The sequence below is a fragment of the Corvus cornix genome, chromosome 1A, assembly GCF_000738735.6.
Source record: "Corvus cornix cornix isolate S_Up_H32 chromosome 1A, ASM73873v5, whole genome shotgun sequence".
NCBI lineage: Eukaryota > Metazoa > Chordata > Aves > Passeriformes > Corvidae > Corvus > Corvus cornix.
The window spans coordinates 23,707,392-23,731,998 of NC_047057.1; the positions used below are offsets into that span (position 1 = coordinate 23,707,392).

Genomic DNA, 24,607 nt, shown 5'->3' on the forward strand with positions numbered 1-24,607 from the left:
AGACTTTAGCCTCTGGTAGTTTTAACCACTTGTTCTTGTTGATTCATTCTATGGCTTTGCTCCATTTATAGACTGTGTGAGATTGCTGCTGACTGCAGAAGCACAAGTTGACGCTGCTGATAAAAATGGCTTTACACCCTTGTGTTCAGCAGTTGCTAAGGGACATGTCAAGTAAGTGAAGCCTTTAAGATTTTGCCTGTCAGCTGTTACTCAATTTTATATTCTCTTTACATTATATACTTTTTTCATTACATTACTCTTGCATTCTTATGTATTTAACTATAATTTATTGAAAGCATCTACTTAAATTCATGTTCTTAGGCCATTCTGATTTGAATATTTTCTATTTGTTTTGTTTCCAATTTCAGCTCTTAAGGTTGCTGAACAAGTATTCTTACCAATTACAGTGTGGTACTGGTCTACACGGGCACGATACCTCTGAATTTCTTAATTTTCTTTGCATTATCAGCCATAGTATGGGATTAACAGAGAAAGGAAGAAGGAAATAATTTTTGCACTGATTTTTTTCAAGCATAGAAAATATGAGTATCATATTCAGAGGCAAAAGAACATCTGAGTTTTCTCCTTAGTGATATAGGATCAAATACCTAACACAATAAGACAAGGTTTTTTGAAGGTTTAAGTTTTTTTGTATCAGTAACTTTGAAAAATGGAAAATTATGTACAAGTCAAATAATATTACTAAAAACATTTTTCAAAATGTAATTAGAATAATTTATATCATAGAATCATAGGAAATAGAACTGGAAGTTGGAAGCAACTATTAAATAACTGTTTCCAGAGCAACATTTTCCAGAGAAAATTATTACAAATTCAAAAGGCTTTAAACAGAATTACTAAGAATTCTTATTACAGAATTTACCTTTGTTTTACATATCTTTGCTTTTTTTAATCTTTATGATTCTTTTGAAGTTTAAATTTTGTTATTTTTAAGGATTTTACTCTAGTACAGTCACACACAGGAATCAGTCTTTGAGTGTTATACTGTGATAGCCTCTGACCCCACACTGAGGAAGAGTGGGATCTCTGTTCTTCTGACAGTCTTCCATGAGTGTATAAGAATCTTCAGAGATTCATGCCACTTCTTAGAGATTTCAAGCTCATCAACTAATGGTTATTTTTTACTGGAAGTCTTACTCCAGAGGTAGCAGATGCCCACTTGGTGTTTTGAGCACAGAAATATGTATCTAGTTAAGTGTTTCAGTGTTTTGCATAAAATCTGTAAAAAATATGTGTGACTTGACAAGACAAACCCAAAATACACCCTTCATATTCTCTCACTAAAATAAATACCTTAACACTTCATTTAAACAGGAAGCTATTTATTTCCCTGACTTACCCTCACAACACTTTGCTGTGTGTCATCTGCTGTGCTGTGATATTGCAGGCTTTATATGCTTTTTGCCTTAGAGTTATGTAATATGATATCTCTAAACACTTTTTTTTGCTTTTACTTTTCTAGATACTAAACATGAACTGAATTGTAAAATTGAGCATGGAATAATGACAGGGCTAGCCAGAAATGTCAGGGAGACTACAAATGGTTCAGGCTGTTTGATTTGTTGATTGTTTCAAAGTTCAGGAGCAGAAAAAAAAAAATCTGTAATAGGTGGAATTTGGGGCAACAGTATTGTCTGTCTCCTAATGCAGGGTTAATGACAGCACTAAACTGCTCTCAATTGCACATGAGGTGTCTGTCATAGACTTGCTAACCAGTCCCCTGTGACATCTTTATTAACCTTGTTCCTGAGCCAAGACAATACTGTTGTTCTAACTCTAGTTATGTAGTCAGAAAAAAAATTCTATTTTTTTGTGGCTAGTCTAGTAAATCACCAGATCAGTCACTGGTTTTAGGAGAAACTTCCAGAATAATTTCCCATGTTGTCCAGGCCAGTTCCCTGAACTTGAGGTGGAAAGTCAATGTAGCTTTTTGAGATTCACCAAACACAATGTAAAACACGAAACCAGTTATTTGTAACCTAGCAGACTTTAAAACTCAGTCTGGATTTGCTGTATGGAAATGTCTTGTTATGAGCCCTTCTTAAGATGATTTTTGTGACTGTATGGTTAGGATGTATGCCTAACATTCGTTGAGGCAGAACATTATTTTTATTTGTATTTTTTTTCTGTTCAGTTGAGCATTTTTGGAAAGCATAGCTAAGTAATTCATATCAATGCTATCTGTTTTACTCTTCTCTAAAACTGTGCATTTTACCTTGAACTTAACTGATTTTCTGACTGAATAGAAACTTATCAAAAGGCAATTTTCTTAAATAATTGTGATTTTTTTTTTAGTATGTAATTTCTTATATCCTTACATTCTTATGTGTACCTTACCTTGTTTTAAATATTTTGTCATAGTTTTGTTACAGAGTGATCTCCTAATCAGTAGTTATTTGGCATTGCGTTAACTGCTTTGAGGCTTTATTGTTGATATGCTTTCTATTTTTATGGACTGATAAATACAGAGCTGGAGAGCTGGGAACTTATCTTTATTAACAGTGCTTGTTTGAACTGCAGAGTGAATTGACTGGCATTAAGATTTTTCTGAGGTCTTAAGTGTTCTTGAAAAGCTGGGTTAGGGAAGGGAAAGGTAGCCAACCCTGGCACAAGAATTGGGAAAAAAACTGAACCTACTGCTACAGGGTTGTGAGGAAGTACAAGATCTTGGATCTGAATGCCAGCTTCAAGTTAATTGCTCTTCAGCAGTCCATTTAGTCTTCCATCTTCCATAACCCAGTAGCTGCCACCAATACCCCCCAAGCCATCCTTCTGTAGTAGCCTCCATTCAGGGATCTGAATGGTAGGTACTGCCACAGCTGTTTCGCTGTCTCCACCAGGTTACTTTCCTAGACAAATGTCCATTTTGCTGGTAAAGCTAGTCCTAGTCCTTCATTTTATTTTTTCCCTTTTCTTTTTAAATCTATTTTAAATATCAGTAGTCAGAAATGTTTCTTTTTTTGCTCAGCTGAATGTTTTTCTTAAGCAGCTGTCATCAAGTTTTCATCAGCCTTGTGAAATTCAGTGTTTTACATTCACAGTTTTTAAATGCAGTTACAGTAGTTTAAGATTTACATGTTGAAAGTAACCTGTCTTTATACATGTGTACAAAATTATACTTTATACTTGTATATATGGGTTGATCACAGGTAGATCTGTATCTGTAAAATCAATATTTAAAATATTTAAATGTCATAAGTTATAAAGAGGTGTTGGATGTCTAACATAAGACAATTTTATTGCTTTATTGTTTGCTGTAGATGTGCAGAATTATTAATTATGTATCAGGCTGATATTAACCATGCTGCTGAAAGAGGACAGACACCTTTGTACCTGGCCTGTAAAAATGGAAATAACGATTGTATTAAGCTATTGTTGGAAGGTGGAGCAGATCGAACAGTAAAAACCAGTGTAAGTTAAAATAGTTTGTAAAGTTAAAGTACCTTGTATAGTACTGAATATTAACATTGAAATATTTATTTAAACTTTTCTTTAAAGCTGGAATAAGCCAAATAATTTGAAATCAATATTTTGTTATTTTCATCATACTTTCTGGGGTTTTTAAACTGTATATTGTCTAAAATCTCCTAAATGATGTGACTTTCACAGCATTTGACGTATTTCAGATTCCACCGGCAATTTGCTGCAACTTTTCTCCAGCACTGGATTTGTAAAATGAAACTTTTCTGTTTTGGCTTATTTTTAAGGTGGAGAAGTGGAGATAGGGATTTTGCTTCCACTTTTTATGTTAGAGTGCCTTATTGTTGTCCTTGAAGGGACAACACCCCAAAACTTTCTTGCCAGTCTTGTAAACTTTCATATATCGCAAATGGCAGAATATGGCAAAAAAAAAGTCATATCTAGAGGAGAAAGGGAAGAGGACTGTCTCAAAATCAGTACCTACATATTGCCTTTTTCAGGTGCTTTTCTAAAGTTTTTCTTAAAGTCTGATGTCAGTAGATTCTCATGACAATAAATGTGGGTTTTAGGCCATCCCAAAATACAGCACAAAGAGTAGTAGCTTCACAGAACGTTCTACTCCTCCTATAATTATTACACTAAATTTTTTATGATTCATTTATTTTGCATCTGGAAAGTAAATTTGACTTGCAGTGAGAGAAAGTTGTGATGTCAAAACAGTGAAACTGACTAATAAATGTATCAATGCAGCATGAAACTATTGATAGTTGGAATAATTTTTGTTTGATGCACAGGAAGGAAGCAGTTTACTAACAGCATGTAAGCACTGTATCACTTAGACTTTTCTAAAAATTTTGAAGACTTCATCTGTTGGACTGTCCTTGGAGAAAACTGTAAATTTTTTTTCTGTTACATTTTCTTCCCTCTCTTCCACCCAAAACACATACAAGCAACTCTGTTTTCCCAGAGGATTATTATGTCACTCTTGCTTGTCTTCTTAATTTCCAGGCCGAGCCTTCCATTCAGATTCTTTGCTGATACAAGTCTACAGACATTTTTCTATGTGTTTGGTGGCAGTGTGCTTTTCGATTTTGTTTTTTTTTAGGATGGCTGGTCACCAATTCATGCAGCAGTGGATTCTGGTAATGTTGAAAGTCTCAAGCTCCTTATGTACTATGGGGAGCCGAACGATGGGAACTGTTTGATGGATGCAGAGCCTAATTTAGACTACTTTGATTTGGAGAAGAGAGAAGATGACTATAGCAGTAGAGTAAAGCCTGTTGTTTCTGCAGATCTCATCAACCATGCTGACAAAGAGGGTTGGACTGCTGCCCATATAGCAGCATCAAAAGGCTTTAAGGTTAGTCTGTGTGAACAAGTTACAGTAACCTGATAGAATTTAGGCAAGATAAATCCTTTTTTATCTTTGAAGAATTACAACTTAGATGTCAAGTCTTAAGTTGTTACCTAGTTTATAGGCCAGCTTGATTTAACAGAGATAGACCTCCAGCAGACAATTAATCCCAGAATCCAGGTGTCAAATGGAGTGAATTGTCATATTTAAATGTCTACTTCTTATGGCACATTAATAAAAAGAGGAAACATCATTACTTGAGATGCAGATTTTCAAAGTTACAGTGAGGTGAATCCCACCCTGAATGCCAATTCATTGGATGTCATGTGCTTATAGATAGTTTCCAGTTACAGGTAGGAATGATTTAAATTTAACTATGAACAATATTTCCTCTGTGAAGGAGGGGAGAAGAAGAAATTTGAGAACCAGACTAGTGCAGACATACATTGTTTAATTGATTATTTTGAGCAGCCTTTTTAGCAGGCAATGAAACATTTTTGTGAGGTTGGGATAACTGATGACGTGGAGGATGACCTGACAGGTCCTACTTATGACAAATAGGAAGATTTCTGGAAATCTAATATTACTTGAAGGTTTTGACATCAGAAGCTATGCACTTCTAACACTGACTGTTTAAAGAACTTCTTTTTATATGGTAGCTGTCAGTCAGATTTTACTGTGAAATTTTTACCTAGGAAGAAAATAGAGGGTGTTAACCACAGAAGAGAATGAATTTTAAGAAAATACAGCCCAAGACTTAAAAAATCAGCTTGTCTTTACATGCCTAGTTCAATACCTGTCATTATGTTTGCTTTTTTTCCTGGTAAATTTACTATGATATGTTCAAAATAGACACAGATTTAAGATTCATTTTAAGTTACGGTTTTTTAGGGACAGCCACTGCTTACTCAGCATTTTGCTTTACAAAGTCAGTGTTCCATTACCAATGTCTGTTAGGCAGGTGCAGGTTCTTATTCCAGTTTCCACTCATATCAATTTAGATGGAGTTTAAGGTATTTGCTATAGTCTGCAAATACCTAAATAATGTGTAGTATGTTGGCTCTTCCTGCAATAATATAATCCTTGGGAACTTTGAATATAGGTTTCATTTGCTGTCTAAAAGCTGCTTTGACTAGGTGATCTCTCTGAAAGTTCTGACGCTGGAAGTCTTCATGTATGTCTTTCATGAATAACTCAAGGGTTTGAGTTTCTAAGCACATTCCAAATCAGCTGTTTAATAAGATCTCCATTTGGGGTTGAGGGGAGTCTCTTAGGTGATGAATGCAGTATAGAGCTGGCAGTCAGACTCCTGCTTTTGCTGTTGGAGAGACTGTATAAAATTGTATTTGATTTAATGCATTTATTGACTTGAGATATGTTTGGGATACTTAGAAGCTAAAAAAGCTTAATAGCCATCTCCAAGTACTGTTAACACTTCAGCTTCATTCTCTAATCCATTACGTACACTGCATGTCATTCATTTCAGTGCATGATAGCTGCATTTAAGCAGTGCTGACACTTGCATCCTTTTGTTTTGAGATGGGTAGGTGCCATTCTTTAAAGATTAATTCTGCTAGGACATCTTAGCTGTTATTTCATAGGCAGAAGAGACAACAAAAATCCTCATTTTACTAAGGAAATAAGCTTGATTTCTTTGTTCTGTCCCACTTCTTTCTGCTTTACTTCCCATTTTCAGCCTCACAGTTCAGTCCTCAGCCTTCTGCTGTTCTGCTCTTCATTGCTCCCATTTGAGAGATAGTGTTAACAAACTAACCTGGCAAGAAAATGTGGGTTTTTTCTGCTTGATTTCCTTCTGGCAAACTTAGTGAACTAATCTTTTTTTTTTTTAAAGTACTTGGAGGTGCTGTAACTACAGCCTGGTGAAATTTCACCTCACAGGCAGATATACCTTGAATGACTGCTGTATTTATGAAAGGTCTCAGGGTGTCAGATATACTGACAAAAGTTTCTGTAGAACAGCTACAAAACAGGTAACACTATGCAAACCTGCAACTAGGCACTGTTCTGCATCAAAATACTCAATAGCTGCTTCTCTGTGTTTTTAAGGTTTGGTTTCCCTGCTATGGTTAACCCCAGATGTTATCCATACAGTATTAACTAGTGTAATTTCTGTTGGTTTCTCTTTTTTCCAATATGGATGTGTCTTTAAAAGCATAACTGAGGCAAAGCTTTCATGAAGGCCACCTGTATTGTTGCAGAATGATGGTCATTAGAGACAAGGACTTGATCCTTTTCCTGATTGCTGATTAATCAATATTTGCATATAATTTTATGAGAACTTTTTTTTGTCCCACACTAATTTGGGAGGATCTATATAGTGAGTATTTTTTCATGTTACAGTACGATTCTGCCAATCCAAATTTATATGCTAGTAGGTTGTTTCTACTTTTAATGATTTTTCCTTTTGTTGAGCATGTGACGTTTTTTAGAGGGCATCATGTTGTTGGCATCCACAAGATGTCTGTGCTCTGACTTAATAAAAATACAATTTTATATCACTGCATTCTTACTATGCTTGCAGAATTCCAGGTTTCTGCTTGCAAAAATTCCGCCAAATAAGAGCTTGCAAGGTGCTTTTAAAATGATTCTTTTTCTGTGTCCCACTCAGGTGTCAGTCATGATGGAAGCTCCTACTTGGTGAATTGCAAAGTGAAAACTGGTTTTATGGATTGTTGCCTAAATAGATTCTTTTATTAGTCTGTATTAAGCTTTAGAGTTGCTTATTTAGTGTTGCTTGAACATTGAGGCCAAGATGTTTAAACCAGGATAATATCTGGGTTTCTGTCTCCTTATCAGTACCTAAACTAGTGGCCAGATGTAAGAATTTCTTAATTCAGCTGATCAGCATTTGATGCTTAGAGACAGTAGAACCCTGGCTCTGTGTGTTCTGCTTTTTCATAATCATCGAGACTTTCAAGTCTGCTGTGAAATATTTTTACTCCTGGTTTTCAACTCTGTGAGAAACATCATTTGGATTCTATAGAAACTCTGTAGCTGGTTGTCTTTGGAAATGTATGTGTAAGAATTTCAATTAGGAATCTAACTGTGTGTTGGTAGAACTCTTTAATGCAGCAAATGGACAAGTAAATAATACAGTTCCTACCTTTGCAGAACTGTCTAGAAATCCTTTGTAGCCATGGTGGACTAGAGGCTGAGAGAAAAGATAAGTGTAATCGAACATTGCATGATGTTGCTACTGATGATTGCAAACATCTCCTAGAAAACTTAAGTAAGTAAATGCTATCAGCACTACATAAAAATGTTTTTAGTAAAGAACTTGTGGGGCAAAAATGAGAAATATGAAAAGGGTAGTTGTCACTTTTTTTGGCACCACAACATTAAATTACTAGCAAGTTTCTATTCTCCAAATTTTGCAAAAGCATATGATAAAATTTTGGTGGAGGTTATTCAATTCCTCATGTCTTTGTTTCTAAACCATTCAAAAAGATGGTACGTATTGTAAATGTGCAAACATCCATATTCTCTTAAAATTACTGAATTTAATGTTAGTAATTACTTTTTCAAAAGCTATTGCCCTCCTCTTATATTTTCTTCAAATTCTTGCAGAAACAGTCACGTAGTGGTGGGTAGCTGTCAAATTTCCTCAGGCTAAGATGATCATCTAGTCATATATCTGAATCTCTTTTTAGAGCATAGTTTATTTTGTCACTTAGTTATCATTGAGGGGATTTTTTGTTCGATTCTTCAAATATGTCTTAGAGACAACATCAAAGAACTTTTCTCCAGCATCAGTAACTTCTGTAAGAAGATTGCTCTTCTGTTGAAACCTGTCATTTTCTTCCTTCTCTGTAAGTTTTCTCAAAATTCAGTAGAGCAGGCTGATCTGTGTATTTCTTGAGACAGAACTTAATTAATCCTCTCACTAGTTTTGTATAAATCTAGCTATAGCTCTATATATATATACAGAGAAATATCTTTGTATTTCTAATACATCTAGCTCTGTATGGCATTTGTAGATTTGTATGCTTTCTATTTTTTCACCTTTTTTTGGTGTTTGTCTTGTGGGATATAGGGACGTGGGTAGTTAAGTTCACTGATTATCAACAAATTAAGGATGTTCTCTGTCTGCTGCTTCTGATTTTCCTCTTCAGCTATTTTAAATCCTGGTTCTTATCATTTTACTGCAGGTTCAGAGGGGAACACAGCTCACTTTCTATTAGAAACTCCTCCATGGTCATCTTCTTTATCAGACTGAAGCACATTTCTGATGGCTGAATCTGTAGCCTGTTAAATAAATGCTTGTATTATTTCCATCAGTCTTAGTGTCTCTGGTCATGCTTGTTGTGAATCCAACGGCTTTTATCAGGTCAGAATCTTTGGCCTCCCTTTCTCTTCTTCTGTACACCTTAAGCCAAGACTGTGTTTTTGAGTAAGGTGTGTATGTACCATCCTTTACCTTCCTCCCACTCAAGTGAAGTTTCCCCTGTAGGACAGGAGGATGTGCTCTGACAGATCTGAAAGACTGGGGGCCGGGATTGCCAGAGGTCACATGCACTGAAGTTTTGGCATATACTGTACCTCTGTCCTAGGGGCCTGTTTCCTTGTGGAGAACCCCCTGTACTCCTTACAGTCTGTGCTCATTTCCCTGAGGTCCAGACATCAGAAGGGCAAGCCTTTGATACATTTCTCACAATTCCACATCTGAAGGATGCCTCTGAGTTATCTTTTCCCTATGGTGGGCTAGTGGGTTTAAATCAGAGCTTTTCTGACATCAGAAAAACTTCATTGGTTTGTATCAGCTGATGATCTGGCTTCTGAACACAAAAGGGAAACAAAGATCATGTTGCAAGACTTCATAATGAGCTGATAATGGGGCGTTTTTTATGGCGTACTTTTTAAATTTCAGGGATAATTTCTGAAAGGTATTGTTTGGCATGAAAATTAGAAGACAGCTTCCTTTTCATTTTTAGTCATCTAAATGATCTCCAGAGACTGCTGCTTCTGTTGAATTGTATTCCAAAGAGCAAGATTTAAAATACTTCATAGTTCATATTCATAAAATATGCATGTAAATTTCCCTTTTTAACATTTTGTCAAAATACTCTATAGCAAATCAAATATACCCTTTCAACTGCATTTTTTGTCTTAGCTCTTAGCTTTTTACGTAAAGATTTTTGGCTCAGCTGTGCTTTTCACTTGTGCACTACTTCCAGAAAATTATTTTCTCCATTGATAAAGAAAATGTGCACAAACACAATAAACTGAAAAATTAAGACACTGCCTACCATCTGTCTTAATTTATAAGTAATTAGTCTGTAAAGAGGAAATACAAGATTAAGTAAATTTTGTCTTGCTTCCTGTTATTTAAGCATAATAATACTGAACTTTTTTTGTAAAAAAATACCTTGGTATTTTCAGCACTGCTCTGATTTTGTGGTGGTGACCTGTGCTGTTCTTTACCATTTGCTTCTCTGTAGAAGGAGTTATTTTGTAGCTTTCTTTTGTAATATTAGATGTTATTGGCTTATAATGATGGGATTATTTTAAATTGAATTTTACAGTTTTTCTCATTGTTGCTGTTTTGTTTTTCAACAGATGCTCTTAATTTACCTGTAAGGATTTCAGTCAGTGGCATTGAACCAGTCCACTGTGGTACAGAGGAATTTGATACAATATGTGCTTTAAATATCCGCAAGCAGATGTCATGGGAGGATTTTTCAAAAGCAGTGAGTCAGGCAGTGACAAACCATTTCCAAGCAATCACTTCTGATGGATGGAGGAGCCTAGAAGACCTGTCATTTAATAGTGCTGCAGAATCCAACATTGGCCTCAGTGCAAGCAGTATATCTTCTGTCAAACTAGGTATCAATACTGGTGTTAATGAAAAAAGCAAAACTTGAGGGTGTTCTCGAATTTGTGAAATCTTCTAAATAAGATAAAAATATCTTTGAATTACTGCATCTTTTAAAGCTTAGACTAAGAAAACCAATACTAGCTATGAAACTTTGAACAGTGCTGGTATGAAAGCATTCCTTACTTTTAGCTGTGTGTATGGCACAATTAATTATGCACTTTAATATATTATTGGGAATCATGAGGCCCTATGTTAATTAGTCTTTTAGTACTTCTAGTACTCCAGAGGAGAAATCAGTATCTCAGATGAAACTAAATTCTCACCCTGAGTGCTGTGTGCAGTTTTGGATGTCACAATACAAGAAAAAGCAATTCAGGAGCATCCAAAGGAGAGGGATGAGGATGGTGAAGGGCCCTGAGGGGAAGCCGTATGAGGAGTGACTGAGGGCACTTGGTCTGCTCAGCCTGGAGGAGACTGAGGGGGGACCTCATTGCAGTTACAACTTCCTCATGAGGGGAAGAGGAAGGGCAGACACTGATCTCTTCTCTGTAATGATCAGTGACAGGACCTGAGGGAATGGCCTGAAGTTGTGTCAGGGGGGGTTTAGGTTGGATATTAGAAAACAGTTCTTCACCCAGAGGGTGGTTGGACACTGGAACAGGCTCCCCAGGGAAGTGGTCACAGCACCAAACCTGTCAGAGTTCAAGAAGCGTTTGGACAATGCTCTCAGGCCCATGGTGTGACTCTTGGGATGTCCTGTGCAGAGCCAGGAGTTCGACTTTAACCATCCTTGTGAGTCCCTTCCAACTCAAGATGTTCTGTGATCCTGCAAAAACAATTCAAAGCCTGCATTGCTTCTTTACAGTACATGCAGAATATACAGTAAATACAGACTGTAAATCAGCATAGGTAAACAGAACTGCTGTTTTATGTAACTTCACTTAGCAAGGTAAAAAAGAGAAATCTTCAAAATTATACGAAATCGGCCAAAATGTTGTGGTCTTAGTAACAGTTGTATAGGTTTCTGAAAATCCTTGTAATTCATCTTAAATCTCCTTCCTTCCTCCACCTTCCCTTCAGCAAAAGTGAACCCTAGTCACAGTAGACTGGGCAAATTATTCTGTTTTACTCTATTTTCTGTGTAAAGATGTTAAGAGCAGGCTAGCTGTTTAACTTGTATCTCAACTGGTAGAAAATACTTGTATCTTCAGTCATATATCAAATAATAGCATGATTTAGTACATCTCATACATGGGACTGGTTTGTTTTCAAATTTGTCAGTGTATGCACGTAATTTTTGTAAGTAAGTGAATATGCTTGAGTGTAGGACACTTCATACACATAAAAGGAATATCTCTCTCTTTTATTTGTTCTTTTTAACAGGAAACGTCTCATGGTCAACAGGTCAGATTTTTTCCCAGCCACCATGGGATTTTTTGAAGAACAATAGAGCTGAGCATATCACAGTGTTTTTGTTTGGTAATTTTCAAGTCATAATTTTTCAGTTTTGAATGTTAAGACACTCCATATGAAATACATAATTTGAAAGTCATTTGCTACTGTTTTTGTTCTTCAGTGTTGCTTGATTCTCAGAAATATCATATCCAATTAATTGACTAGATTTTAAAGTGTCTACAACATTTAGAAAATATGCTGGCACACGAAAGTCCTACTGCATTTTTCAGTCATATAATAATATATATATTGCTTATGTCATGGATATCCATGAATCTAATGGTGCTGGATAAATGCCTTTCCTTTATTCAGCATTTTAATTTGCGTAGCCTCTAATTTTAAAAGGTCGCTGTAGAATACTGCATGAAAATCGTATGTATCAGTCATAAATGCATGTAAAACATGAGAGATTTAGGAAAGTTATTTGTATATCTCATTTCAAGGACCTCAAGAAGGCTGTCTAAACAGTGTGACTTATGCATCCATGATCCATCTTCAGACACTTCAAAATTACCTCCGCCTGGTCAGTAGTAAGCTAGCTTGTCTCTACATGCTAATTGTTTGTCAAAATATTTCTGTAACAGTCTTGACTAAAATCAGTTTTTTGCTCTGTGAAAGAACATCAAGACTTCTAAAAAATGAAATGGGATGAAAGTTGTTATTTTAAATTAAAGTTCCCCCTAAATTTACCCTTTAACTTTAGCCTTGTGAGGGCTTTAGCTTTCTTCTTTAAATAGGTGCTATCTGATTAACTGAATTGCTTAAAAATATATTAAAAGTTCTGTGGTATCTTATTGCTTTCCCAAGTTATTTCATTTCACTTTTTGAGGATAAAGTAAATTAGAATAACATTCATGTAAGCAATTATTTGAGATTTGAATAGCTTATATAGAAATCTCCTGTAACACACTTTATTTAATACCTCAAAATGTAAGGATAATTGAATAATATGAGAGAACTTTCATAGATCATTTCTTTTAACATTGCATCGAATCAGAATTATTTTAGAATCTGCTTGATTTCTGCTGTGTCCTTGGACAGTATTTTATGTTGTCAGGAGAACATGCCACAGGTTTCTGCTGTATTCAGGAATATTGCACAGAGATATGACTGTATTCCCTTACTGACCTTTTAGAGGTAAAATAGAGTTAAGATTAAAAAAAATTTTTGTTCTACCATACTGATAACATGATCCCATTTCTACTGCAAATGAAGTCCTCAGTAAGTCCTCAGTCCTTAAATTAGCAGTGACTTAAACTGATGATTTTGGCATCATTCTGATGTATATTTTAATTCAAAATCAAGAAAATATTTGTGACTACTAAACTTACTCTTCCCAAATAAATTTTTTAGGTTCTAAAGTTTTTTATAACAAAATAGCTTGCTATGTAGTTTTACAAGTTAGGATATAAATTTATCAACGTATTTCCAAGATATTGTATGCAAATATTGTCTACTTTGAAACTAATATAGTAAGGATTATCAACTCCAGTAGTGCAAATCAAAGAATTCTGTGTTTTAGGTGCTGATTGTGTCATTTAGGTTAAAAAAAAAAAATCTAAGTCTGAACTTCCAAGAATAATTTATGAAATAAATATTTATATTTATCTGTCTGTAGGTTGAACAATACCGTAATGTCATTTTCCATGGTCCAGAAGGAAGTTTGCAAGATTATATAGCATATCAGATAGCGGCCTGCATGAAGGTATTTGCACAAACATATCAAGTAAATTAGTCCATAAATCAGAGTTTTCACTATTTCACCAAATACATACATTTTCAACACAGCAAAAGCAAGTGGCTGCAGGATCTACATGTGAGATTGTTAAAGTTGAAGTGGATGCTGGTTTCTCCAAGGAGCACCTTGCAGAACTGTTCATCAGTAATGGTAAGGTTATTTCAGCAGGACTAATTTTGGTGATTTGTAGGAAAATTTTTAATGGTGCAAAGTAAAGAAATACATAAAAACATTTTGCATAGTGGATGGCATGTTTTAATGGAACCCATAGTTTTTCAGGTGCTTGGGGCCAAATGATACAAGTCTAAACTGAGGTAGAGCTGAGTGTGACAGAACTCCCAGTAAGGAGCTCTGTCAAAAGATCATGCCACTTAAGTAAAATTAATAGTTTTTATTATTTATTTCTGTCTCATTCTTTTTTTTCCCTTTGTTTGTGATCCTTTAAAAGTTGATTGCTCTAGTTCAGATCTTCTGAATCAGAGCTGAAGGTCTGTGGTCTGTGCTCATGAGCAGAGCCATCCTATCAGGTTGTACAATGCCGTGCAGTGTTCTGTTCTGTTTGTTCATGTACTGCCTGGTGTAAGTTCAGTCTATGGCAGTTTTTTCTCTGTGGAAATCCTGGTCACAGTTCGCAGGATAGTTTGTGCCAGTGATTATTCCCACATGTCATTTTCAGTGCCATCACACTGGTGGGAGAGGAGACCATTTAGAAGTCAGCTAGGCTTTGGTGTTTGGCCTGGAGGCGAGAATGTCACTCATAGTTTGGTTTGTTTACTGGCCACTGTCTCTTAGGAAAGCTGCTACTTTTGGATGCTTTACTCTGTGTCAGCAACACACTCTTTTAAATAGTCTGGTTTTGCATTTCAGCATGGTGCTGCTGATTGAGTGTCATTTTTCTGCCTGCTTCTTTCCCTATTGTTTTGCTGCATCTCCTTTCCTAAGAGAGCACTTCTCCTCTAAATTAATCCATCAGACACAGAGAGGGTACCTGTCCTCCTTCCTCTCAAGCTGTAGCCTCTTAGTAAAACAGGGCAGTAATAGTCAGAAAACTGCAAATAAATAGCAATTTTCAGATACAGTCAGTTGCTGTAAGTTTTGTCTTATTACATGTCAATTTCCTTAATGACCATTGTTAGTACCACCTTCAAATGGTTTTTAAACAATGCAGGGCACAGTATAGTCAAGATAAGTGTTTTGTTTTATATATGTATTACAGAAACATTCACCTGGGATTTAGTGTTACAAGAACACTTGTAAAGCTGTGTCTTTTTTAAGCAATAAGATGTTAAAATCAGGAAAATTAAAGGAAAGTAGTTAAAATGTGAAAAAAATGAATAGATGTCATTTTAATGCCTATTAGATTCAGGTGCTACTGGGTTTGCCTCATATTAGCTCTGATTATTTGAGTGTTTCTTAAAGATACTGAAGGAAGTTTTGAAGAGAAGATTACCTATTCGTTTGCTACTATCTCATAGAATGATAAAGTTTCTTATAAACACAGACTATTCTTAAACCTTTTATCGTTACATGGTATAAAGAGTACATGTTGAAAGTCTAAGATGTATTACAGCAAATGAAAGAAATGTTTAAAGAGGTCCTTGCTATCTTTTCTGTTGTATTTATATTCAGTGTACTGAAATCTTTCCTATCTATGAAGATCCTATTATAGCCATTTCAGGAATTTATTTTAATCATAGCTTTCATTTTTTTCTTAATATACAGTATGATATTCTTTCTATTGTTTGATTTTATGCTTTCAATTTTAAACTTATTATCCAGTCTGTTTGCTCCTATAAACAAGTTAAAAAGGAAAAAAACTTTTTAAAAATCCTTCGTTGCATCAGTAGCAGTAAATTCTGTATGCATAAATAGAAGTAAATTTTCCTAAGTAGACATTAATGGGATTTTTCTCTTTCAGCTTGTCTGATCCCGGTGAAACATCCTCCTGTAAACAAGACAACAATTGTGATTTTAGAAAATCTGGAGAGAGCTGCTTTGTCTGAATTACTAGGAGATTTTCTAGCACCTCTTGAGAATCGAAGTTCGGAAAATCCCTGCACTATTCAAAGAGGTATTTAAAGAACTTGGGTTGCAGAAATGATTTTACTACAGTACAGTTTTATTGTAATATACAACAAACAGGGAACAGGAGAAAAATGTAATTTTTTCAGTTTTTGTATACTATTGTGAACAGTTGTCCTTAACAAAGATAGCATGTTTTTAAGCTAATTGGTGGTGGTTTGTGGGTTTTTTTTCCTTTCTAGTTATGTCACTGCTTCGTGCTTTTGCATGAATCATGTCAAGGCTGTGAGTATTTCAGTTAAGTGTTTTATGATTCCTTTTTAGCAAATGGAGTTTCTGGTGCTTTTTACTTTCATGAGAACTGCTTTTTACTGGGGACCATCGCAAAGTGCCATCTTCATGGCTCTGACCTGCTGGTTCAGCAGCATTTCCGTTGGGTTCAACTTAGGTGGGATGGGGAGCCAATGCGAGGCTTGCTTCAGAGGATTTTAAGGAGGAAAGTTATAAACAAGGTAAGAACTCAAATCAGCTTCAGCAGTTGCATTCATCACCAGCTCTGTGAAATATGTACAATGGTAATGCCAAAAGCAGAGCAGATAACTTAAGTTGTTTCGGGAAAAAAGCACTCGTTTCTAGGAAGATACAGGCTGTGTATCTGGAAATGTTGTGCTTGGATTCATAGAAAGGTATATGGCCATGACTGATTGGCATAAACTATTGGTTGGTTGCAAATAATGATCCTGTGGCTACTTGCCTGTCCCCTCATGAAACATCCTTCAGTAATTTTTTTCAACTTCTACCTGAGAATGGTAGTAAGAATCAGTTAAACAGACATAAAATCTCTTTTTCAAATAATTTATTCTCAATATCTGAAATAAGATAGTCATATATGTGTTTTGTTTAAGTTTTAAGCAGAAAAAATATTTTCCATGATTTTCAAATCAAAGGACAGGCAAATTATACAATTAGAAAAGTTGTTTTGAGCCAGTAGGTCTGCTGAAGCTAGAACAAAAGTCCAAAAGAGAATAAGGATGGGAAGTCTGTTTTAATACTAGTAAATAAATGAAGATGGGAAATGAAAAGAAAGATACAGGCAAAAGAAGAATTGTGGACTTTTGAAAGTTACTTGGAATACCATTTGAGCGTGATAGCAGCTATTACTGACAGTCAGGCAGTGTTAGACATTGGCAGAGGGTGTTTAATCAAAACAGCTGCAAAGGAAAATAATCTTGGCAGCAGTTTTTAGCAGGCTTAAAAAGGGAGATTGTTCTAGGAATAGAAAAAACTGTCAGTAATAAAGAGTCCTGTTGTGGAATAACAGACCTACTGTCAGTTCTGAGTGTTCAGCTGGATGTATCTTGGTTATCCTTGCGGATGTCATCTCCTGTACCCTTTGCCACAGTTCTCATCTATAAAAGCTTACTGATTCAAAGAGATCCTGAAGAGGAAATGTGTGGTAATTGAACATTTCAGCCAGGATAATGAGGAAATTTAGAAACATTCCAAAGTATTCTTTAATTGCAAGAACAGGAATACAGAATAGAAAAAAAAGGAATCATCTGTAATCTATGGAACTCTTAATAGACTACTTTTCTTAGATTATGTTTTTTCAGTTAGGACTTGCTCATAGTCAAATGCTGCATCAGACAGACTCTGCCAAACTGGTTTGGATACAAGAACTTGCAGCATCACATAACACATGGCTATTTTTTTAGGCTTGAAAGAAATCCTTAGTCTCATCGGTTAGAATTTGACCATGTAATAGGCTCCTACCTCTGATTGAAGTTGAACAGAATTTGGTAGTAATCTCATTAAGTTTACTTTTTCTGAAGCATATATGCAGATGGTGGCTATTTGGAGAAAAAAGCCATGTGTCTTCCCTAATTAAATATTGAAATGCCCAGTGTGGTAGCACATTTTTTGAAATACATACATGTGCCACATGTAAACTCAAATGCCAGTTGGTATGGGACTGAAAATAGTGGATTTCAAAGTCAAAAATAGTAGAAAGATTAATCTGTTATAAAAATCTAAATCAAAGTAGAAGCACATTTACTGTTAGAACCATAGACTATTTCAAAGTTCATTGCTCTGTTTGTGCCTTAATATTCATATTTTCAGGTGAAAAGCTCTTTTCCCCTTAGTTTGAACTATTAGGATATATGGGAACAGTTTAAATATTTTTCTACATTAAGTTCACCCATAGACTCTGTCAAGAGGCTCTGGCTTCAGTGCTGTCAATTACTAACCCTGGTGCATCTTTTAATGCTTCCTTTAATTTAAAATGTTACAGAGGATAATCCTAGGATTAGGGTGATGAAGACTGTAATTTTAAATCAGAGGAAACAGGAGATTTTTCTGGCACTACATAATTTGCCCTTAACAAGGCATACTAAAAACACAAGTCTTGGAGGGATACATCTTTCCTTCATTGCTACTAGATCTAAAATCAATATGAAAATCCACTGAGAATATGTCTGGATCAGATATTCCTGTTCAGTGTGATTGGGCATTTTTTCATATGCCTTATTTATATCATATACATTGCATTGTATATGGTAGGTATCTCTTGTAATCCTAAACACTGTAGAAAAAGCACTGCTACCAAAATTTCTGTCTTGGTTTCCCACAAGAAAGTAAAGGTATGTCAGTTTATTGATAAGGATATATCTTTTGAAGTGTAGTTGGGAAAATAAGTTTTAATATAGCAAGATGTCAATATATTCTGTAAAAGGGTTTGACCTGGTTTTGACTGTTCCTGATTTTTCAATAGCAACACATGCAATAAAAAAACCCCAAGCCTTCCTGGGGTTTCAAGGAAAGTGTTTGCAGCTCTGGTCTTATGCCATGTCAAACATCTTTTCTCCCTGCAGTTCAGAGGCAAAGTACCTCCTCCATGTGATCCTGTGTGCAAGGTCATAGACTGGATTCTTGTTGTCTGGCACCAGCTGAACTCTTGCTTATCACGTCTAGGAGCACCTGAAGCACTTATGGGACCAAAGCATTTCTTCTCTTGTCCTGTGGTTCCAGGGCACAGCCAAGCAACAGTCAAGTAAGAATTTTGTTTCCTATTTGATGCTGTTCAGTGCCAACTAGATACTTGTCACAAATGTAGTAGTTGTGTTTCTCCCAAAATCCTGCTGACTCAGCGACCTTAGAAAAGTATTTCAATAGAAGTTGCTGAAAGTTTTAAACTTCTGTTGGCTATTTAATTACCAGAAGGGCACTTCTGAAGGACGCAAGTGGGCAATGGGTGTCTATTACTGTGCAAAAGTCAGTCTTCTTGCGATCTTTCATTTATTTTCTAACACAGAGGTTTAAAGATTCAAGAATTCTGAGCTTGAAAAGTTGGTAAAGTCTCCTTTTGAAGTTGTGTTTGCAGAATGATTTCTCACTTTTTAAAATATGTGGTATAATTTTAAAACATACATATAGTTTAGAGATATATTATCTTAGTGAGTAGGGCAGGTATATACGTTTAGTTATACATATGGCTAGCTGGCCAGTAACATAAAAAATTTTTTTAAATTATGGAAATTTTGGCTTTTCTTGCCTACAATTGCATAAACATCCAATCACATTCCAACTCCAAATGCTAGCAAATGATAGAAGAAATAGTTATAGAATTTTAAATGATACGAATTTCACACTAAGATGTTGTTTGGCTATATCAGAAATTTAATGAGCCCCTAATTAAGATTCAGACTTACTCAGAATTCAAAGTATACCATTTGGAAATGTGACATAACTCTTCTCACAGGGCAGGTCACCACTTCTGTCCCTTCCCTTGTACTAGTTTCTGCTGACCCTTCTTCCAGGGGCCTTTGCTTAACATGTGCAGAGGTTGTCTCATTTCATGTTCTGTCTGCAGATCTTCATACATTTTGCTTGTTCATTATCCTTTTTATTCTCTGAAAGTACAGATTAGATAATCTTCAGAGTAATTATCAAAGTCTAAATGTGGCTGTAACATTGACTTGAAATTTTATGCGTGCTGGGAAATAAAGGAATAAAGCATACCATGCATCTATCTTCCATCTTCCTCTTGAATCATGTCCTCTGAAATGTTTTAATCATGTATTTATTGCAGTGGCATTATTAAAGGACAGAAAAACTATTCTTTAGATATCTTAGTTATACATTCCTGAGTTTGGATTTCTCCTCAGTGTAACTCGGACTGGTTTCACAATGCTTTATTTTGAGTACAACCCTAAAATGTCCTTTATTGTACCCATATGCCATCAGACTTCTCATTTTAATGTAGTTTTCATCCACTAATAAACAATTTGAAAGCACAGCCCCAGTGAGCTCTTACTGGGCACTTTTAGTTTAGCAGCATGATGGCTGAGATTGTGGTCATGTATTAAATAGCTTTTAATTAACAGCTCACTGGTTGCTGTTATTTCAATCCAATTAACTACTCCTGTCCTCTTGCCCTTCCTGTCCACTGTGCTATTCTGCTGCTTTTTGCATTTAGTAAAGCTTCTCTGAGTCAGTCCAATTCATTAGGACAGCAGACAGCTATCTACAAACTGGGTTCACTCTGGGCTCAGTATTAGCATGAGAGAAGAGGAAGAAGCAGCAGCAGAAGGGAAGGGAAGGCAGAGAGAACATGTGACAGGAAATAGTTTTCCTGCTGTGTGTTCCATGTATCTTCACCTGTTTTGGTGAGTAGAGTGAATAAATGAAGAAAATTTTAACTACGTTTTTTCTTGGTTTAGGTTTAGGGAATTGAAGATGATGTTCCAACAGGAACGACTTTCACTTTGCAGCCCTTTATCGAGGCAGGGGTGTGTTACACCTTTCCTAAGTATCACCTATATCAAAGAATGGGGGACTTCATCAAGATGAGCACAAACTTAAAACTGAATTTAAATACCAGGTTGGAGTTTTGTTTATAGAGCATCCCCATCAGTTGTTAACTGTTAGATTAGAATGGCCTCAATTAATTCTATTTTTGCAGTGTTCGTTTCTGACCATTTATACTGGCAGTATTGGAAAATGTTGAAAGCTTACATAGGCAGAAATTGAAAAGATAGTTCTTTATGACTAAAATACTAGCAATTGTTTATTTTAGTAGCTTAGCTAGCAGAAGCAGACTGTAACTCTATGGAATAATATCTACAACATTATGCTAAGGAAGCTTCAAGGAACATCTCCAATACACATTTTACATTGTATTTTAACAACTATACTAATTATTTTTCTAAGTAATGTTTATCAAGCTTATGCAAGTACTTTGAGCATTTATAGATCATAAAAGCACAATCTTATGCTTCACAACTGATCAAAAATACACCTTTCAAATAATTCATGCATTCTAAATTTAAAAAAGAAATGGAAACCCTCTTCCCCCTCAAAAAAAGTTGTCATAATATTTTAGGTAATAAGATGGCTTCAGTGCATCAATGTATCCAGCAAAATGGTCCATTTAAGTCAAGCAGACATTTTAGCCTTCACATTTTCTGAATAGATTTCTGCAAAGCTGAACACAGCATGATAGCCTATAATTTCTTACAGACCTTTAATGCAAACTGTCTGACTCAATCTTATCATCTTCCTCTTGTAAGAGAGTATAAGAATAAACAAAAAGAGTTGGAGTTGGTCTAAAAAAGATTGTCTCAGTGTATGTTGTAGATGTGAGCTGAACCTTAAGTCTGAAATTTCTAGCCTTTATCCCCAGAGAACTCCTAAGTTACAAGAAATAACTTTATTTTTTCCCTAACACAAATTTTTCACTTCTTTGCTAATACAATGTAATGCTTCTCTCTTAGAAAAGCAAAAGTCACAGAAGACTCATGTCCCTTTTAATCAAATTTTTGAATCAAAATCAGACCCAGTCTTTAAACCAGACAATCTGGAAAATCCACAGCATCCTGGAAACACAGTTCACCATAGATCAAATAAACAAAAGGAGAGTGAGAGCAAGGCAGATGTATAAATAGAAATGTCTTGTAAACTGGACAAGTTTGGAAATTGAAGAGTACTGAAAGGGGTGCAACCATAAGTGAATACCTCCTTTTTCCCATGCTGGCAGCAAATAGGCTAGGAATGAACACTTGCAAGCATGGAAGTTTCTCCATGCACTTTTTAAAATAATTTTTATATATATATATGAACACTCATCTTTCTGGGGCATTTCTTTAGCCTTAAAATGAAAAGAATGTTTTATAGTCCATATCTGAAGGAGAAAAAGCATCAGGTGGTAAGTTTGTCAAGGCAACCTAAAAAAATGTAGATCAAATAGTTTAGTATAAAACAAACAAGTAAACCCTACCTTAAATAAAATCAGTCCCTCTCTGAAATGGGGTGCTTCTTGAAAATACAAAATCTGATACGTTACCAAAGTATAAAATCACAGGTTTTGATAATTGTTTTTGAAGTTAAAGAATTGGTTTTGTACTACAGGTGGATGTCCAAGCTATGGAATGCTGTGATAGCTCCCAGAGTACAAGAAGCCATACTCTCCAGAGCCTCTGTGAAAAGACCATCTATACCAGGACAAGCAGTAGCCAAAAAAAATCCTAGCCAAGGGCAACAGGCTGTTGTTAAGGCTGCTCTCAGTATCTTGCTAAATAAAGCTATTTTGCATGGCTGTCCTCTACCCAGACCAGGTAAGAGTGAACTGTCTGAAAGCCAAGTAGTTGTATGTTGCTTTTATGGGGCTTTTAACTGCTTCCTTCCATTTCTAAAATGTCTACAAAACATAACTGTAGTTCTGAAGGGAGGTGGTGGGGTTAAAAGCATTTACAGCCATTAAACTAAGTAGTTGTATAAAGTACTCCAAGAAGAGCCATTTGCAACAGTCAATTCTTCTTAACACTGTTCTACTTTTGTTTCAGAGCTAGATAATTATATAGCAGATTTTAAGGGAGGAAATTTTCCTTTGTCTGTGGCTTCGAGCTACAAAAATTGTAGTAAGAAAAGAGGTGAGAATGTTTCTTGGAGAAAAGTGAGTACAAGTCCTCGCAAAAAGTCAGGCCATTTGTCCTCCCAGTCATGGAATAAGCAGGAGACAAATACTGAAGGTAAATCTTTTTATTTTCAGTTCTGAAAGTTGTGGGGGGTTAAACTGTGTAGATGCGAATCAGATGTTTCTCCTACATCATGAATTAAAATTTGTCAATTAAATGACACTTGTATTTATGTTCACCAGTAAAAAACTGTCTACTTTTTTCCCCCCAAAATTACTTCTTTGTGACTGTGAGGGGTCCTAACTAATTTTGGTTGTTCTAATGCCCTTTCTGTTTGATAATGAGGTTGGCTCAGATGGTGGAATTATAAGCAGTGGTTCCACCTCTGACTGTGTGGAATGACACCATATGAGTCTCTTCACCCATACCAGATGAGAGGAAGCTTCATTACTTTATTGGTACTCCTTAGATTTGCTCCAAATTTACAGTATACAGACTTTTTTGAGTTTCCTTACACTTACTTTATAACTTCACTACTGTAATTATTACTGAGTGAATCCAGGTAAAAATAAATTAATATATTCCTCCCCAGATCATGCATCCCTTGTTCAGTCTTACTAGAAAAATTGAGTAATCTAGAAGTCTTGCAGTAGAAGAAGGAGATCTTTGGGTTTAAATTGAAGATTTTGATTTGATTTTCACTTTAATTGCAAAAAATAAATGTAGAGAATTTTATGTAGTCACAAATACTGTAAGGTTTTCAAGAAGTTTCCACATCGTCTTCAGCATGTTTCTTGATAAAGAAGGCTTTATATGACTGGGTCTGTGCACGTGTATAAATGTGGATGTTATATTTGTGGCTGACACTTTTGAAAAATCTTTTCACCTCAATATTATAAGTCATATAACGAGCAGTTTGTTACACAGAGATAATGACTGGATATATTGGAAAGCAATGTAATTCTTCTACGGGATACATATTTCTAGATGGAAAACTTAGTAATATTGTAACTAAATACAATATTGAACAGAAAAAAACTTCCAGGGAAAAAAATCAAAGTATTTGCTTTCTGAAAAGAAAGTAACTACTTCAGAGGGAAGATGTAGGAAGAGGGAGAAGGCAGCTTACACACACACACACATACACTTTAGGAACAGTAAGATTCTAGCCTCAATTACCACATATACAAAAGACCAAAATGCTTGATGCCTGCTACTTTGCAGCACTAAAATGAGCTATTCATTTCTTCAGCCCTTGTTCAGAAAGAAGTCTGCTTTTTCTGACTGCATCTCTAGTGTCCTGATTGCCAGTTCTCTGAGTTGTGAACTTCTCTAATCCCACTCAGAGGATTTAAGAAATAATGAACATAACCTGAAGTAGGATGGTTGATGTTGTATCTTGTACCTGAGAATGTTTTTGGAATCCAGTTAATATCTGTGAATATAAGTTAAAAATTGAATAATCAATTAATTTTAGTAGTCTTCTATTTTGGACTGTCAGAATCAAATGCTGTTCCTGTTTCCAGGTAAAGGTAAATTGTTTGATTTTACCTCCATGAAGCAAATTTAAATATTTCCTTGTTGACAAGCAATTTCTCTTGGGGAGAACCAGTAAAGGTGGTTCAACTGCCTAACACGGAAACCTCATGTTCTCTCTTTCAGAAAAGCTTAGGCAGCTCATGCCCTATTTGCCACTTTAGCAGTTTCGAATGCTACACTGAACACTTTCAAGGGATGTATTCTGATCTTTGACAGACTCTATTGACATAATTAGTTAGCAAATGGGAACACATTATCCCTGTTTATCACAGATTTTAGAATAAAGAAATCAGTACACATGGTAACAC

The 24,607-nt window shown here is 35.5% G+C and overlaps 1 protein-coding gene across 1 annotated transcript in view; it reads left to right on the forward strand.

Annotated features, from left to right (window-relative positions):
* CTTNBP2 (cortactin binding protein 2) overlaps window positions 1–24,607 on the forward strand; it is an 81,529-nt gene that overhangs the window by 48,609 nt on the left and 8,313 nt on the right. The window contains 14 exon segments of the mRNA XM_039570489.1: window positions 72–171; window positions 3,282–3,432; window positions 4,547–4,801; window positions 7,928–8,045; window positions 10,373–10,639; window positions 12,015–12,110; window positions 12,530–12,609; window positions 13,705–13,791; window positions 13,875–13,974; window positions 15,743–15,895; window positions 16,171–16,358; window positions 18,720–18,898; window positions 22,255–22,460; window positions 22,689–22,874. Of these exon segments, the coding sequence (XP_039426423.1) occupies window positions 72–171; window positions 3,282–3,432; window positions 4,547–4,801; window positions 7,928–8,045; window positions 10,373–10,639; window positions 12,015–12,110; window positions 12,530–12,609; window positions 13,705–13,791; window positions 13,875–13,974; window positions 15,743–15,895; window positions 16,171–16,358; window positions 18,720–18,898; window positions 22,255–22,460; window positions 22,689–22,874 (2,166 nt within the window).